At 33.7% G+C, this 17,143-nt stretch overlaps 4 protein-coding genes across 5 annotated transcripts; 2 read left to right on the forward strand and 2 right to left on the reverse strand.

The window, feature by feature from the left end:
- The first annotated feature begins 1,799 nt into the window (after positions 1-1,799).
- On the forward strand, positions 1,800-3,239 carry LOC105768234 (thioredoxin-like protein CXXS1). The gene is made up of 3 exons (XM_012588056.2): positions 1,800-2,004; positions 2,262-2,384; positions 2,885-3,239. The coding sequence occupies exons 1-3, from the start codon at positions 1,903-1,905 to the stop codon at positions 3,035-3,037; spliced, it is 378 nt and encodes a 125-aa protein (XP_012443510.1). The 5' UTR covers positions 1,800-1,902; the 3' UTR covers positions 3,038-3,239.
- Positions 3,240-5,481: 2,242 nt separating this feature from the next.
- On the forward strand, positions 5,482-7,533 carry LOC105768232 (transcription factor ILR3). The gene is made up of 5 exons (XM_012588051.2): positions 5,482-5,966; positions 6,322-6,384; positions 6,485-6,562; positions 6,639-6,801; positions 6,970-7,533. Exons 1-5 carry the CDS (start codon positions 5,785-5,787, stop codon positions 7,234-7,236), a joined length of 753 nt encoding a protein of 250 aa, XP_012443505.1. The 5' UTR covers positions 5,482-5,784; the 3' UTR covers positions 7,237-7,533.
- A 113-nt stretch (positions 7,534-7,646) lies between these two features.
- On the reverse strand, positions 7,647-10,126 carry LOC105768229 (sulfite exporter TauE/SafE family protein 5-like). Its single transcript, XM_052631011.1, is given in 5 exon segments — positions 7,647-8,051; positions 8,153-8,278; positions 8,367-8,501; positions 9,132-9,247; positions 9,250-10,126. Coding segments are annotated over 5 exon segments (1,326 nt in total). The 5' UTR covers positions 9,929-10,126; the 3' UTR covers positions 7,647-7,781.
- Positions 10,127-12,212: 2,086 nt separating this feature from the next.
- On the reverse strand, positions 12,213-15,608 carry LOC105765899 (cysteine-rich receptor-like protein kinase 25). Of its 2 annotated transcripts, none has more exons than XM_012585174.2 (7): positions 14,550-15,608; positions 14,142-14,279; positions 13,847-14,052; positions 13,403-13,613; positions 13,036-13,273; positions 12,702-12,852; positions 12,213-12,622 (listed from the first exon to the last, which is right to left on the reverse strand). In XM_012585174.2, the coding sequence occupies exons 1-7, from the start codon at positions 15,310-15,312 to the stop codon at positions 12,347-12,349; spliced, it is 1,983 nt and encodes a 660-aa protein (XP_012440628.1). In that variant the 5' UTR covers positions 15,313-15,608; the 3' UTR covers positions 12,213-12,346. The 2 variants fall into 2 exon arrangements, with proteins under 2 accessions (XP_012440628.1, XP_012440627.1); XM_012585173.2 differs by having other exon boundaries at positions 13,847-14,055; positions 14,550-15,607.
- Between the last annotated feature and the right edge of the window lie 1,535 nt (positions 15,609-17,143).

The raw sequence follows: 17,143 nt of genomic DNA on the forward strand, positions 1-17,143 counted from the left end.
GCCGCTGATCCGAACCCGGCTAACTCTAAGTATGGTATTAGGCATTCATTTGGCTGAAACCCTACACTATTAACACGACCCCTCAATGCGCGGTACGGACCCTGACATTATTAAATTAGCAAAATAGTTAATACAATATAATTTAATTCAACAAATAACATGAATATCAAAAATAAATTTTATTTCCATCTCATTAATAGTACTTGATATGTGATTATTATTATTAATTAGAGAACCCATTTCCGCAAATCGCAATAAAAAATGAATTCATTAATTTGTTTCAAAAAATCAATAATTATCGTTAAATAAATACAAAATCAAATAAAATTTAATTATATAAAAGTTACATTATATAAAAATTAAATGAGTTAACAACAACTATGTGATTAAAATGTCATTATAATTAAACTTTTAAAAAATGATTTTAATTTTTTATAATTAAACTTTTAGTGAAATGATTTTTAATTTTTTATAAACTTTATATGTTAAACTCACCAAATACTAAACTAAACACAACAACTTATAACTTAATCCTAAATTACTAATAAATTAAATTTTAAATAATTACAAACACAAAATTTATAACATAATCCCAAATACTAGCAAATTAATTATAAAATAATTACAATATTCATACAAAAATTACAATATTACAATATATCTCCACATTACAATATTCATACAAAATTACAATATTACAATATTCATACAAAAATTGCAATATTCATACAAAATTATAATATTACAATATTCATACAAAACAAATATAATATTCATACAAAATTACAAAATTACAATATTCATACAAAAAATTGCAATATTCATACAAAACTATAATATTACAATATTCATACAAAAAATTATAATATTCAAACAAAATTACAATATTCATACAAAATTACTAATCCAAAACTATAAATACAAATTTAATTATAAAATAATTACAATATTCATACAACATTACAATATTCATAAAAAATATAATATTCATACAAAAATTTAAAATATTCATACAAAATTCTAATCTAAACTATAAACACTAAATATAGATAATTTATAATTAATAATTAATAACAAAAAATCACAATATCTTCTAAAATATATCCTAAAAAATTCACAAACTATATACTTTTTAAATTATAAACAAAATTATTTATTAAAAAAATACATTACCTTTTTTTCTTTCTTTCTTCTTCTCCTTCTCTTCTTCTCATTTCTCTCTTTTTTTTTTCTCTACCGTGTGGCATTGGGACCATTTACATTTACTTATAGGCAAAAGAAAAAATGCATGAAGGGACAACACATGCAACAGCATACAGGGGCTGCAGCGGTGGGCAGAGGGCTACCATTGGCGCCTCTCTATGAGGCTCCTTCATTGGCGCCTGTCAAGTAGGCGCCACCCGACCTGACCCGACCCGACCGTATTTTGACCCGTATTTTTTAAAAAAATATTAAAAAAGTATAAAATTATATTTTATTCAAAAAAATTATTATTATTTTATTTATTGACACCTATCTAATAGGCTCCAATGAAAAAGTAACCTATTTTGGTAATTTTTTTTTTGACATCCTATTTCAGTATTTTTTTCTATACTATTTGTGTAAAAAACCCGACAAAAGTATATAATGAAATCTACAGCGTTTACAAGTTGAAATTATCAAGATCAAGGGAGGAAAAAACAGGGGTTTTATCAGGAGAACGCCCATAGTAATTTCAAAGGGTTCCTTTTGTCTTTTCCTTCAAGGTTCATCTTACAATTTCGATCAAAATAATGTGGGTCTAGCTTTAAATGTATTGTCGTTGTCTAAAAAGACAATTCTCTTGTTCAAACAAGCAAAGCCAACAACCACAGCATCAAGGAGAACCGCCTAGGGAGGTGCAAGAGCAGGAAGGAGAAAAACATGGAGGCTCCAGAGCAGCATAACAAGTCCAGAGTTGTGAAGGTTGACTCTGTTGAATCCTGGGACTTCTATTTTAACCAAGCTACAAATCAAGGCTGCCCAGTAAGCTATTCAATCAGTCACCTCCATGTCTATTTTCTTTCTAGTGGTAATAGTTTAGCGTTGGTCCTCGTCCTCCATCATTGTTCCTTACAACAATCCCATCTGTCCCCTTTGCTTTGTCTTATAAAAGTTCCATATCCACATTCCACGGTTCATGTCTTTATCATAAATGGTCAGTCTGTTGATCTCAACCAAGGAATTTTGTTATGGTTTATTTTTTAATTTCAGTTTTTTTTTTTCTTCTGGATTTGTTGTAGATTGTTGTCCACTTTACTGCTTCATGGTGTATTCCTTCAGTGACCATGAACCCCTATTTTAAAGAACTGGCCTCAGCTTTTCAAGATGCCCTGTTTCTCACTGTTGATGTTGATGATGTTAAGGTAACAACTGTATGATCTGTTGATATTTTGTTCAGATTTGAGTTTTAAAATAATAGGTTGGCAATTTGGCATTTAAATTTAGACTTCACACCTACTGATCACAATGGAGATAGAGCTGTTTGTAATCCACACAAATTTTATTAGGACTAAATTGAAAAGAAAATTGGAGGTCCTAATACAATTTTACATTATTTTCAACTCATTATACAAAGATAATTTAAAATTTTAAAAAAAATTAGGACCAAATCCCAAATAGATCTTAAAAAATTGAGGGGCCCGCCCCTCAACTACGCCCCTGGTTTGGCTTGTAAGTTGGATCATCACAACTTGTGGATTGGAGGATAAGTATCATTCCTTTTGTGATAAGGATGATTTCATTTGGTATTATTAGGTATAGTGGGTTCACATTGTGCTCTATTTTTTAATTCCAGATTAGGTTTCTGGTTAGGTCAAGCGGTTAGCAATGATATATATATATATATATGAGTTGATTATTGTAGGAGGTAGCAACGAGGATGGAGGTGAAGGCAATGCCAACATTTTTACTGATGAAGGGAGGGACTGTAGTAGAGAAGTTGGTGGGAGCAAACCCAGAAGAGATAAGGAAAAGGATTGATGCCTTTGTGCAATCCAATCGTGTATATGTCGCATAGTATGGATGGTTGTGATGTCTATACATGTTCGAAGGTGTAAAAAAAGGTGTTTGCATCGCGTTCTTATAAGTGTGATTGATAAGATGGCACTCTAGAACCCGATTCACTTGACCATATTTGTTGTATAAAGCATGAAGATATCGAATTTCTTGTTTTGTTATTATCGAGTGGTGAAAGTGAAGGGGGTTAAACTTCAAACTAATGATGCTCTGATTTTTTTTAAAATTTGCTTCCTAAGCGGCGGACCAAAATAGCCCTATTTCCTGGGCTTACAAATGAGAATTTCATAGCTAATCTACAAGTCTATTATTTTTCTAGTGATTGAAAGAATTAAACATAAAAGCCCAATTCCGGAAAGGACTGTTGTTTATTTTTGGAGTTAATTAAACTAAATATTCCCAAATTATGAATTTTATTTTAAATTAATCCTGAAATTTTAAAATATTTTTATTACATTTATATTAATTAGGTTATTATTAGGGTAAACTATGAAAATAGTCACTTTTGTTTGCCTTAGGTTACATTTTAGTTACTTATGTTTGAAATGTTACGTTTTAGTCAATTACGTTATCGTATTGTAACATTTTAGTCACTAAGCTATTAATTTCCGTTAACAATGTAACAGTAAGCTGATGTGGCACATTAAATCATCATTTCAAACGAAAATTTGAGGATAAATTATAAAATTGGTCCCTATATTTTTCATTTTGAGCAATTTAATTCTTTTCTTTTATGTTCTTTTAACTTTTTTTCTTTATTTTCCTTTCTTTTCTACTTTTCCTTTTGTTTTCCTCCTTCTCCATTTCTTTTAATGTAGTTTTTTTAAATATTTTCTATTTGTTAAAACTAGTCCCTATACTTTTATTTTTTGAACAATTTAATTTTTTATTTCTTTTTTGTTAAAGAAAATTATCTTTGATTACATACTCGTGTGTAAACCCAATGACCATTTTTGATCATTGCAAGATGAATAAAATCGATTTTATTGAATTAATCAACATCGATTCTTCTTCAATATATAATAGAACACCTAGCTAAATTCTACCAAAGACATTAATTTGTTTACCAAATTGGTGCCAAAAACTAGAAATCAAGTTAACTCTAATGGGATCAAAAGGGTTGACCAGTATAATGAGAATCTTCATTGAAAAATCAGGTCCAAGCAATTCTATAAAATCACCATAATAATCCATTTTTGGATCCTTTGTATAGCATCAACAATAAGTGTAAAATATCAAAAACCCCAATTCACAATTGTTTACAATAAGCAAAAAAATATTTAAAAAAATCTTTATTCTGAGTTTTCATTGAAGATCAATACAAAATCGTTACCCTAAGTTGAAAAATATTAAAAACTAATCAAAAGTAAGATTAAACAGAACGTACAAGAAATACCCAATACCAAAATAAAAGTATAAAGACTAGTTTTAACAAACGGAAAATATAGAAAAACTATGTTAAAAGAAACAGGGAAGGAGGAAAGCGGTGAGAGAAAGCAGAATAGAATGAAAATAAAGAAAAAAAGAAAGTTAAAAATTTTGTATTGATCTTCAATGAAAACCCAAAATAAAGATTTTTAATCCTTTTTTTGCTTATTATAGACAATTGTGAATAAAAATAAAAGGAAAAAAATAAATTGTTCAAAAAAGTAAAAGTATAGGGACTAGTTTTAACAAATGAAAAACATAAAAAATGATGTTGAAAAATAAAAAAATGGAGGAAAATAGAGGAGAAACAAAAGAGAATGAAAATAAGGAAGAAAAAAGAAAGTTAAAAACATAAAAGAAAAAATTAAAGTGCTCAATTGTATAATTTAACCTAAAATTTTCATTTAAAATGATGATTTAACATGCCACGTCACCACTGTTATCTTTATTAATGACAATTAACGGCTCAGTGACTAAAATGTTACAATACGATAACGTAAGTGACTAAAATGTAACATTTCAAACATAAGTGACTAAAATGTAACCTGAGGTAAACAAAAGTGACTATTTTAGTAGTTTACCCTTATTATTGTTATTATTATTATTATTATTATTAAACTGTTAATTTATATGTTAATAACATGTCAGTACAATTTAAAATGAAAATCTTAAATAAACGTTAAAACTAAAAATAAAAAAGTAATCAAAAAATTTAGAAGTTAAAACTAAAATAAATTAAAACTGAACATGAAAATGAAAATGAAATATTAAACAGTAATTTTTAAAAAATGTTTAAAAAATTTTGAAAATGAAGATCTTATAAAATGTGAATTTAATGTCTCATTTAATAGTTAAATTAATAATTTTAATAAAAATAACTTCGTAATTTTGATAATTTTAAAATGTAATTAAAATAGTTAAACATTTTAAAATGTGGGAACAATATTATAAAATGAAAGCAACACAGACTCTTCTTGCGTAGGCGAAACCGAAAGGATGTGGCCGTGGTGTGGTGACTTTAGTTGTGACAGTGGTGGAGTGCAAGTGACATTAAAAAGAAACAACTTTGGGAAAAGGTAAAAAGGAGTAGACTTTCTCTCAAATGATAAATCTCTTTCGGTTCCCGAGTCCAAATCCAAAGAAAATATTCCCCACCTTTCCTCACCATCACATTCTTCCCTCACAGATTCCCCCAAATCAACCAAATTCACTCGTTCCATATCTCCAATCTATCTCTCTGTTCTCTTTTGTTTTGTTTTCTTCACTTTCTGCATCAAACATCTTCCGCTGTCTGGCATAACTGAATCCTTGCCGGGAAAAATGATATCCCGGCGGCAACCGGGTGCGGAGGACCTGGTCTCCTCTGACAATCCCAATGCTTGGATTTTTGATGATTATGGTTTGTTAGAAGACATTCCTGTCCCTGGTGGTGATCTTCCCTCACTTGACCCTTCAGCCCCAATCTGGTCATCTCCTTCCCTTACTTGCTCTACTCCTCTCAGGTTCCTCTTTTCTCCCTTTTTCTTCGTTGCTTATGAACTTTGAAATGACATGGAATTCATTACTAGTTGTAAACCTCATGTTAGGTTAGCTCAACTTTCAAGTGGGCAAAAGTTCCAAGGAAGGATTTTTCTAACATTATAGTTCTCAAAGCAATGATTTTTTTTTTTTTTACAACTTTTGTAGTTCTGTTCCAGTTTGTTATTTGTTTAGCCTTGTATTTTACCATTATGTTTAGCAATGGACTAAGTGGTTGGCAAGCTACCAAGGCCCCCAGTTTCTCCTTCAAGTTAGGCTATGTTAATTTTCTCACTGTTCTTGAAACCTGCTCATTGACCTTTCTTCATGCTTCTGCAGTGTTGAATTCACTGAATCGTTTGGGAATTCAGACAATCTTAATGAAACAGGCTCCCGAAAACGGTATGCAACTACTTTATTTTGCTTTTGTTATTGTATATTGCCATTGTGCTTGGTTTCATACCTGGTTTGCTTTAGTAATCCCTTCCCTATTCTGTCTCAGGATGAGGTCTGGATCATCCAGTGCATCTGGGTCCAAAGCTTGCAGAGAAAAGATGCGAAGGGATAAGCTAAATGACAGGCATGTATTGTTGTCCCTATTTCTCTCCCTTCAACCCAATTTGTTTCCTCTGATATTTATATGTTAATGTCTCAAGGTTCCTAGAATTGGGTTCTATCCTAGAGCCTGGAAGGTCTTCCAAAGTGGACAAGGCTGTAATATTAGTTGACGCTGCTCGGATGGTTACTCAATTACGGGATGAGGCCCAGAAACTGAGGGAGTCAAATGAGAGTCTGCAGGAGAAGATTAATGAGCTTAAGGTGAGCTTGGATTTTGATGTTCATTTATTCTATGTTATATTTGGCAGTATACATGTACAAGTGTTGCATGTTAAAAAAATTATTAGATGCATCAGTATTGCTTAAAATTTCCAGGTGGCTTGAGTATCCATTTCTTCTTGTATATGATGGGCTGAGTTCTATTTGTAGGCTGAAAAGAACGAACTTCGTGATGAGAAGCAGAGGCTAAAGACCGAGAAAGATAATCTCGAGCGGCAAGTAAAGGCATTAGGTTCTCAGCCAGGATTCATACCTCAGGCTCCTGCTATTCCTACTCCATTTTCTACCTCAAGCCAAGTTGTTGGTGGGAAACTGGTGCCTTTCGTTGGCTATCCCGGAGTTTCCATGTGGCAGTTCTTGCCTCCTGCTGCTGTCGATACATCACAGGATCATATGCTCCGCCCTCCTGTTGCGTAAGCTGGCAACCTGTTATTTTGAGGTTGCTTTCCTTAGCAGAAACAACCATTGTTCATAATTGTATCTGTCATCTCATCGGGTGTTGATCTTTTTGATCTGCAATGTTTACTATTTTACTCCCTTTTGAAAGAGTATGTGAAGTGAGAACTGAAAGCAATGTTTGAAACTACATTGATTGCTCGGATATTCTAACTTTTGTATCCCTAAAAGTTGGAAAGCATTGATTACATTGCAGTTAAAGCAGTTTTGTGTAACTTGTACGTGTAATCAAGTGAAACCAGCTTATTTGCTTTTTTACCTATTTGATTCCTTAGATGCAATCGTTTGATAGCATCAGCCATTTGATGAAGTTGCCCTTTGATATTCCTTGAAAATGTTTTTATCTCTAAATGGGAAATGGAAACCTCAGATTCTTGTAAACACAGTAAGGTTTTTAATCTTCTACCTCTCGATTACAAAGTTAAAATATAACGCGGTTGGCTATCCAAACAGGTCTTCAAAGTTTGATTTCAACAAGGTAGTTTGAATCCCATGTAATTTCCTGATTAGTCGTCCCAAACATCAAGAGCTCCAAAGGTAGTCATCAAAATGGCACTCAGAGCCATCACCGTACCAACTGAGAACACAATTGGGGATGCCCTTCCGAACCGTTCTATGGCCTTCTGCACCACCACCAGCCCAAGAAGCGATGCAATGAAACAAATAACCGAAAATATAAGGGCAGTGCCGGTGTGCTCCATGCCCAACAATAAGTACTGGAATGCAGACATCGTGGATGAGAAGAAAACCATGAAAGAACATGTAGCTGCCGTCACCTGGAGCAAATGGTTACATCATTGCTTTTTGGCTTTTGCTGTAGATAAAACTATGGAACTCTATTATGGTTAAACAGGGATATGTAAACTGGTTTACTTACCTCGGGGGCTACTCCAACTTGAAGAAGAAGTGGGCTTATAAGCATGCCACCTCCGATTCCAAAAACTCCACCCAAGGCCCCAGCCATTAGAGCCATTAAGGGGAAAATTAGCTTGTTAACCACCCCCTTCACAAAAAAAGAAAAAAAAATATAAAAACTTGTAATCATTTCTCAAGTAGCTGGCTAATTTTGTAAATAGATTTTTGTGAAGCACCTGCTGATTTGGACCTTGGCCTGCAATGGACTCTTTTCTGCGAAGGATCCATGCAGTAAAAGCTATGGCGAGGGGAACTTGAAGCAAGGAGAGAGACCAATATCCTATTCCACAAGGCTTCAGTGGTATGACACCCTGCATGTTTCTTGAATAACAATGAACATTGAACATGCCATGATTGATCACATAGATTCAAGATCATCCCCATCATTACATGCAATTTTAAATTCTTAAATAAAAGTTAAAAATCTCCTCTCTCTCTTTTTTATGCTTCTAATTTTATAAAATTGATGCTATGTAAGGATTAAGATTAATACAAAAAGTGGGCACATAAACTCAAAGCTAGTGGACCATATATACTTAGCATAATGCCTATTGATAATTTTCACTCTCAAGGTAAATCCAAAGTAAGGTAGCTTTCCCTCTGCACTCCTTTTTATTTATTTATTTATTTTTCCAGTGGGTTTGCTGTAAAGAGAAAATAAAGTAGATGGTCCTTTAATTTCCAGGCAACTTTTGCAAAGGAAAGAATAGGGTATACACATAAAGCTGATTTGCAGAATCCTGTGAGATATTCTAACATAAGGCTAACAGTCAGGTAATAATTTTTCTTGAAAAATGGGACTGTTGTTATTATTTTCATTTAATAATCATTTCATATCCGGACATTACAAGAGCAAGACGTATTTGAAAATGAAAACAGTAGGAAAGTCATGCAAAATTTATCCCAAAGAAAGACGAGACAATTAGACAAGAAAATGTTACCTGTCCATGGCGATTCCCACGAAGGAGATAGATGGCAAAGAAGGAAAACCAGACCATAATTAAGACCATCAGTTTCTTCCATGGAAACCTGCTACTACTTTCTTTATCTTCCGTATAACCAAAGGTTCTTTTAGACTCTTAACCTCGCCGCTTTCACCATTTTCCAGTTCTCCGTACCCATCTAAGGTTCCTAGATGTCGACCCGATTCCTTTTTCCAAAGCCTGACCCCGTTTCCACAAGTCTTAATGGTAGACCAAACGAGGAAAACGGCAAACATGATGGTGATCAACCACTCTGGTAACACAAGGTTGCAAACTATTCCCACACTGACGCCTAATAACATGAATGGCTCCGACAAAAGTGCTATATCATAGTCAATCAAAGACTTACCCCCAAACATGGCACTTTGGGCACCCAAGTTAAACATAACATTTGCAACTGACCCTCCCGTCACCATGAAAGCTGAGAAACTAGAGGCAGTTTTGAGGTCTAAACAACCCACGAGGGTGAGAATGGGAATAAACAACCCTCCCCCACCAATGCCTCCCGCACTGGATATGGAGGCAGCTACGAAGCTCAACACTGCTGCTACCACTGTGGAGGTTGATAGCTCCAGTCTGTTACCCTGCAACTTTAACAGGTGAAGAGTATTTTTCCTCCATTGGAGAGTTTTGTTGATGAAGCTCTCGATTGTGAGATTATCATCTAAAATAGGATGTTTTTGCGTTGAATGGGATTGGCCCTGGCTGATGAGGAAAATGAGAGAAACCCATCTTAGCAAATCCTGAATCTTCATTTAGCTGGCAATTTTTGGATGGTGCTGTTCGTGTGGAAAAGAAGAGTCCTAGGGAATGTTCTTATATTGAAGACGCGAATCTTGAATTGCATGGCAGTTTGTGGGAAAAAGAACAAAAAGGCGATCAATTTCAATATGGGTTTTTGAGATAACTTTTAACCATATTATTATAATAAACACATATATCTCATCCGCTTATACCCCCCCCCCCCCAAAAAAAATCTCCTTCACTTTATTGATGTCAGCTCCGTTTGTATCTTCCTTCTTCGGAGATTTAATTAAGCATTTTTTTTATACAAACTAAGGATTACATGATTAAAAATATAATCATTAAATTTAAGAATTCAATATCTTATTTTTCTTTGTCATTCAACAGGCAAGTTCGACCTAAGGTTATATTGGGGATGGGGGGGGGGGGGTGAAGCACAGCTAGTGCCCCTTCTCATTCCAAGCGGGACGTCAGTTACATACATATACAATTAATGGCAGAAAACTCTGAAAAACTTTGAAGTGAAACTAGACAAGTAAACAAAATGCAGGTATTGCTGCGGCAGGTTTTATCCTCTTGTAGGTTAATTTATTATAAGGTTGTTCCTAGTGGCAGATGCTTTTTCTAACCATTAAGATTAACCCTTTGCATGCCTTGAAACTTTTAATGTAATATGAGGGAGAATTGTCATGTTTTCTTTTTTATGTTGAAACTCTAAAAACAATGTGTGTGTTAAACTTGATTAAACGTGTTGTGTTTGTTAAGGATATGCTGCTATGCAATTGCTTACAAAAAAACCGAGTGATGAAGGTTGGAAGTGGAGATATTTAAGCAAACATTTTTGTGTTAATATGCATAACAATTGCAGCAAGAGTATTAAATTTCTCTTTTTCTCCTGAATAAAGTTCCTGTTTGTGTTTTGTACATGGAGTATCCTATTTTCCCCTCTTCTATCCAAATAAATGGAAGGATCAGTAAGAAAAATAAGGTGAAATAAAATTTTATATTTTTATAATTTTTAAATAATTAAATCAAATTTTTATAATTTTAAAAATTTTGTTGCATGTGTTTCACACTCAGCTAATAGACTAAGGAAACTGGCTTGCATTTGCATTTGCATTTCGTTGTTCAACAAGTGGAGGACCTAGAAATATCCCATGGACTAAAGTTGGCCTAAAAAAGAGCGTGGTCCCACACTTTCCTAACTTGTGAAAGAAATTATTGGAATTAAGTCATCATATTTTTATTTTTAAAAAATGCAAAGAAGAACGACCCCTGAATTGGCTAATTTTTGGCGACCCTTCTGCTCACAAAAGAAGCACGGCGTTCAAGAATAAAGAAAAGTCAACAATCAATTGCAATTGATGAGAGCAAAAACTGGGAAGAAAAGAAGTGATCACCTGAAACTAGCTGTAAAAAACGGATTTTAGAGTCCAGACATATGTTTGGGGCTTTTAATTTTTATATGGGATGAATCCACATAGTGAAAACAGCAAAGCATCCCTCAGAAAATTTCGAGCTGATCTTCCCAAGGGAAGTAAGGGAAGGTTTAAGGTCTCAGTGCGAATACACACACAGTGTTTGGATTGGAACGGATCACTGTCAAGGTGAAGGTATTATACAAAAATTGACTAATATAATAATATTTAAACCGGAAGAAGTGGTGGATGTGGATATGGATGAAATGTAAGAAAAATGTCACTTTCATTTAGGTCAATTAGGGCTGAGATTTAGAGCGTTAAATCCATTTCCTTTTGTCAAGTTTATCTCAATTCCACCCTCCGTACATTTAAAATGAAAAACCTATTGTTTTTTTATCATTGAAAACACAGTCAAGTTGATATTAAATGGTCGGGGAATTCAAAGACATTCATTTTCTTTTATCTTAGACTTCAAATCGACGCCTTTTTTTTATTATGAAAGATGTTTCTCAAGTTCTCAAGTTGCCAGACTCTTCTTGTTTTCAACTTGGGGGAAGCATTTATCAGATGATGTCACAATCGGCCTGTTTTTTTATTTCGAACATCAATGGAATGATGTTACAACTCTTACTTGCATGTATTTGTTTGGGCCTTTTTGAGATGAAGCTGTTAATGAAATCACTGGTTTTCGAAGGTCATTTCGGGGTTTTGATGGATCTGATAGAGGAGGAGTTTGGACCTTTTGGACCATATAATTCTTGGGTTTTAGGCTGTTAATATGGACTGATACAACAGTACTATATTTTAGCAATTCTATATTCTGTACAGTATGAAACTTTCCATTAAGGCTAAAAGTAGTATCAGATGAAGAATGTTTAGATGATGCAACATCAACTTCAGAATCCATTTCATCTATATTTGCAAGCACATAAAGCACCATTCTCCCAAAGAACAATTATAATTGGAACCTATAAGGTCCACCACAATGGAGTCTATCCCTTTAAATTCTTAAATCTCTGAGGTAGGAAGATTCAGTGGATGAAGATTGATCATATGCAAAAATCTTGCTGCTGAATATGGAGATGTTGAAGGCTGGGGGAGGTTAACTGATTTGCTCCCAAGCATGAGAATAGCTGATGACATTGTAGGCCTAAGTGCAGGGTCATCCTGAACGCACAACAATGCAATGTGTATCCATCTCAGAACCTCTTGAATCGCGCAATTGCCGGCAATGTTTGGATCTATCAACTCCTGTCCTTTGCCTTCATTCCACAGCAGCCCTGCCTGCTCAGGGCCATATGTTTAGGTGCAAGAAGCCTTAAGTTTAGGTACAATAAAGAGATAACAAAGAGAGGATGCCTACATATGTTAGAAGGCTTTGGCCGCAGTCCTGATGGTAGAACCCCCTGTTCCTTTTACCACTTAATATTTCTAGCATTAGGACTCCAAAACTATAAACATCCGACTTGTTCGAAAACAATCCTTCTAGCGCATATTCTGGTGCCATGTATCCACTGCGCATTAGAGTAAATATTAACATCCTACGCTCTTGCAATCGTTTATATTATGAATTTCAAATCTATTTGCCCCTTTTGTTTTCCATCTCATATTGACCTTTGATGAAATATAGCTAGAGAGGCATAACACATAATGCTTAGCAACGATAATTGTGCGAAGGAACAAAATGAAGTGCTTACTATGTGCCAACAACTCTCTCAGTATTGGCTTCCATTTGGTTGCCTCCAAATGTTCTTGCTGTGCCAAAGTCCGATATCTTAGGGTTCATATCATCATCTAACAACACATTGTTAGCCTTCAAATCTCTATGAATTATTGTAAGCCGAGAATCTTCATGTAGATATTGAAGACCTCTTGCTGTTCCAGTGATGATGTTTGAGCGTTTTTCCCAGTCCAGTACTTTACATTTTTCAGAATCTGCCTTCAGAAAAAGCACAAGAGTAACGTTCTTAGCTATTAAAAATCCCTGGATCTGATAAGTAATAAATCCTTAGACCAGACTTTTGACATGACAGGTTAAAGAAAGAGAGAACGAACGTTACGGACCAAACAGAAAAGCATCCAAGCTGGTGTTAGCCATGTACTCATAGACAAGAAGCTTTTCATCTTCCTCCAAGCAATATCCCAATAGCCTTACAAGATTCTTGTGTTGAAGCTTGAAAATTAGCTTCACTTCATTCTTGAATTCTTCAAGACCTTGTTTCGAGTTGATCGAAAGCCTTTTAACTGCTATTTCCTTCCCAGTGGGCATTTTCCCCTGAAATCATTTTGAAGTTAGTCCTGCAACAGAAGATTTTTCCTTGCAATTCTCAAAAGTGCATGTCTGTCGTTGGTGAGAGGTTAACGGCATGTTAATATACATATGATCCAATCTTGTATTGAAATTTCTACACATGAAATCATCTCCTGTATGAGTTAGTGAATCCCTTAATCCTAAGACAAATACTAATCAATTGCCAAATGTCAATAGATCAAAGAACTGGTTTCAACCTTGTAAACAGGTCCAAAACCACCTTCTCCAAGCTTATTTTCCCTGGAGAAGTTGTTTGTTGCAGTCTGTATGGTAGCTAAATTGAAGTGATGCAAGTCCCCGCTGTGATCCTCATCTGATAGATGTAGATGAATACTTTCCTCCGTCAAATGTGCAGGCTTTGAGCCTTGAGAACTTCTTTTTAATATTTCATGGCTTGTTCCTTCTACTGAGTATTGAGCAATAATGTTAACCTTTTGTGCAAAATCGACAAGTTATAGTTTGACCAGAAAAAAATTAAAAGTCAAAGAACACCTTTTTGATTTCTCTTCCTGACTAAGGACGAATAATACGAGAAACCCGCCACCAGAACTGATGCCAAAAAGCCTGCCAATGATGATGCAATGATAATGGTGTTCTTCCTTGTGCTTTTCCCTCCCTTACCTACTCCTCCTGTCACATTGTACCAAATATTCATGTTATTTTAACAAGTCACAATTTTATCAACAAAGCTTGTAACATTTCCTTTGTGGAGAAGATCATTCCTCATTGCTAGGAATACATAATAATAAGACCAATTTATCATAGGAATCAGAAAGCACCCCAAAGATTTCATAGTGCCCTTTCCTCAGGTATTAACTTCATATATAAGCTAAGTTACCGTCTAAATAAAAATTGTTCAAGGGTGATAAAATAACTAAATATTAAGCCTGTTTGGCTTACCTTCATTCTCCGGTGCTGATCCTGGTAGGTTTGATGTTTGCTCATAGAAACGATACATTTCATACCTTATACAGCAACTTGGAGTTAAAATTCGCCACCCACTTCTCCCTATGCAGCAATCCTCTGTCTGATTCAACAATTCTCTCAAACAAGTAGAACAGCCGTCGACATCAAGATCTATGCTGCACTGAACGAGTCCATACCTACACCCCGGTCCGTTTCCGACCACCATTTCATTTGTTTGAAACATGTTCTTATACGGAGCCTGAGAAACTAAGGAATATAACAAACCTCGGGTACCGATATCGCCCTCTTCAGGTGAAGTGTTGTTCAGAGCATTCCACATGAACAGCCTTGGATAAAGCTCCAGCTGGCCAAGAAAGTTGATGTTCGAGTATCGAAACAAGCATTGATCGTACCAAATAATTGCCCTTTTATCAGAAGGGCACGTTTGCGTGAGTGTTTGAGAGGCATTGCTGACACAAACCCGACACACATCACTAGAAACATCACCTCGGCAAAGGAAGAGACTGTAAATCCCGTTCAAGCTGTTGTTGTAGAAGCTCTTGTCGGAAGCGTTTGAGGACATATAATCCAAGAGCAGTGTAAGGTCAGATTTATAGCTTGCGGTGGCGGTATCATTACCTGGACCTAAACAAAAATGATAATTATATGTTGGTGACTGACAAGCGATGAAGCTAATAAGCTCGAAGATTGTGATCAAATATATGGGTTTGTAAAGGGAATTCATTGTTTTCTTCATACTTCTGATGGAAAAATGGGTTGAGAAAAGGATAAGTGGTATGATTCTAAGCTCTGGGTGGCCATTTGTTCTTTTGTAGAAATTAGATTGGGTTAGGTAAATAGACGTCTCTCTTTGTTCAGCTTCCACGGCACGTTGTTGATTTTGTGAAGCTTTGATGAATAAATAGTTTAAAACTGTGTAATATAATCGATAATTGTCGCTGCTGCAACCATCTGGTGGCTGAGTTCGTTTGGAGAGTTAGTTGATTGATTTCTAAAGGCCTGCAATGACATTTGGAAGGTTCTCAAAGAATGAGTCCGTCGAATGACGCATTTGATTTTTCTGAAGGAAAATACGAAGAACCTTGATTGAGTACATTTTATTGTAAGATGGCCAGCCTCATAACAATAAAAACTAATTAATATTGGGCGTAATGGTATGCATTTTCAAAGAAATAAGATAAATACAAATTTTAAATACGATATTATTAAACAACTAGATAATAAAATAGAACTGAAAATTATATTAAAAAATAAACAAATTTGACCTTCATTTTTTATGATTTGGGAAATTGAATTAGTTTGAATTATATGGTTTATGTGAAATTTTGAATTTAAGTCTTTTAAATAAAAATTAATTTAAAATTTTAATTTAATTGATATCTAGTGCTAAACATCAAGTAAATATTTTTTACAGTAGTTAAGTTCAACTTCAAACTTTGATAAGATCATTTATATTTTAGATAAGGTTAGTGATTGTATTTCTATAGAATTTGAGATTTGGTCTTCGTATTTTTAAAGTTAAATGCTCAATCATCATTTTCATCGGTTGTGTTGCATCTGTCAAAATTTATTAATTTTATTAATTATATGCCATGTCATATGAGAACAATCTAATTAAAAATTCAAATTGATCATTTTTGACCAAAAAATACTTACTATTTTAATGATTAGTTGAGATTTTAAATAAATAAAATAGGACTTAAATCTTAATTTTTAAGTATAGAGTCTAACAACATATTTTAACCTTTAGGTAATTATTCGTCAAGCTTCTTAATTCAATAAGTAATTGGTATTGGTATTTAAAACATTTAAAATAGAATAAATAAAATATATTATGGAGATATTAATGTACGAAATAATAATTCTTATATTCTAAGGTAATTTCATTTTGCAAGAAAGACAAAGATGTTGTCAAATTCCCAATTCCGCATACTTATATATTTAATTTCATTATGCAAGAGCCAAGAAGTTCATTATTGGGGCTTTAATTAAGTTTTAATAAATGATTCTGTACCTTTATCCTACACAAAATAATATCTTATTTCTAATCAAGACAATATGAGATTTCAGCACTAGTTTTTAAATAAAGGGTAATTAAAATATTAGTAAATTTATAATTTACTCACTTAACTTTAAAATGTTACAAAATGGTTATTCAATTATTTAAAACTTTTTATTTAAGTTAGTGGATTGTTATTTTTTTTTTTAAAGTCTGACTAGCAACCTCCAAACAACAATTTGATAATCGGTACAATGGATCAGTACCTATCCACAAGTAAATGAGCATACGTTAAATCCAAATCAATCTAATGATCAATTCAAAAATAAAAAAAAGAAAGTTGTTTGAGTTTTAGTTCGTAGATTTGTGATGTTAAAAGTTGTTTTATAAAAAAAAAATGAATTGAAGAAGAGAAGGGGAATGAATGAAAGCATTCAATTAGTGCGACGGTGCAAGCAAAGAAGGCCATGCAATAGTGATTTTAATAGTTCAATAACCATATTTTAACTTTCTGAAGTTCAATGTAACCAAAATATAAGTATATTAATAGTTTATGACTTTAGTGTAA

The sequence above is a fragment of the Gossypium raimondii genome, chromosome 5, assembly GCF_025698545.1.
Source record: "Gossypium raimondii isolate GPD5lz chromosome 5, ASM2569854v1, whole genome shotgun sequence".
Taxonomy (NCBI): domain Eukaryota; kingdom Viridiplantae; phylum Streptophyta; class Magnoliopsida; order Malvales; family Malvaceae; genus Gossypium; species Gossypium raimondii.

Coding starts and splice junctions, on each gene's coding strand:
- LOC105768234 (XM_012588056.2), top strand. CDS start 1,903: ATGGAGGCTCCAGAGCAGCATAACAAGTCCAGAGTTGTGAAGGTTGAC. Junction 2,005..2,261: donor CTACAAATCAAGGCTGCCCA/GTAAGCTATTCA, acceptor GATTTGTTGTAG/ATTGTTGTCCACTTTACTGC. Junction 2,385..2,884: donor TTGATGTTGATGATGTTAAG/GTAACAACTGTA, acceptor TGATTATTGTAG/GAGGTAGCAACGAGGATGGA.
- LOC105765899 (XM_012585173.2), bottom strand. CDS start 15,312: ATGAAGAAAACAATGAATTCCCTTTACAAACCCATATATTTGATCACA. Junction 14,280..14,549: donor ATCAGCACCGGAGAATGAAG/GTAAGCCAAACA, acceptor ACAATGTGACAG/GAGGAGTAGGTAAGGGAGGG. Junction 14,056..14,141: donor CAGGAAGAGAAATCAAAAAG/GTGTTCTTTGAC, acceptor CTCAATACTCAG/TAGAAGGAACAAGCCATGAA.
- LOC105768232 (XM_012588051.2), top strand. CDS start 5,785: ATGATATCCCGGCGGCAACCGGGTGCGGAGGACCTGGTCTCCTCTGAC. Junction 5,967..6,321: donor ACTTGCTCTACTCCTCTCAG/GTTCCTCTTTTC, acceptor ATGCTTCTGCAG/TGTTGAATTCACTGAATCGT. Junction 6,802..6,969: donor AGAAGATTAATGAGCTTAAG/GTGAGCTTGGAT, acceptor TTCTATTTGTAG/GCTGAAAAGAACGAACTTCG.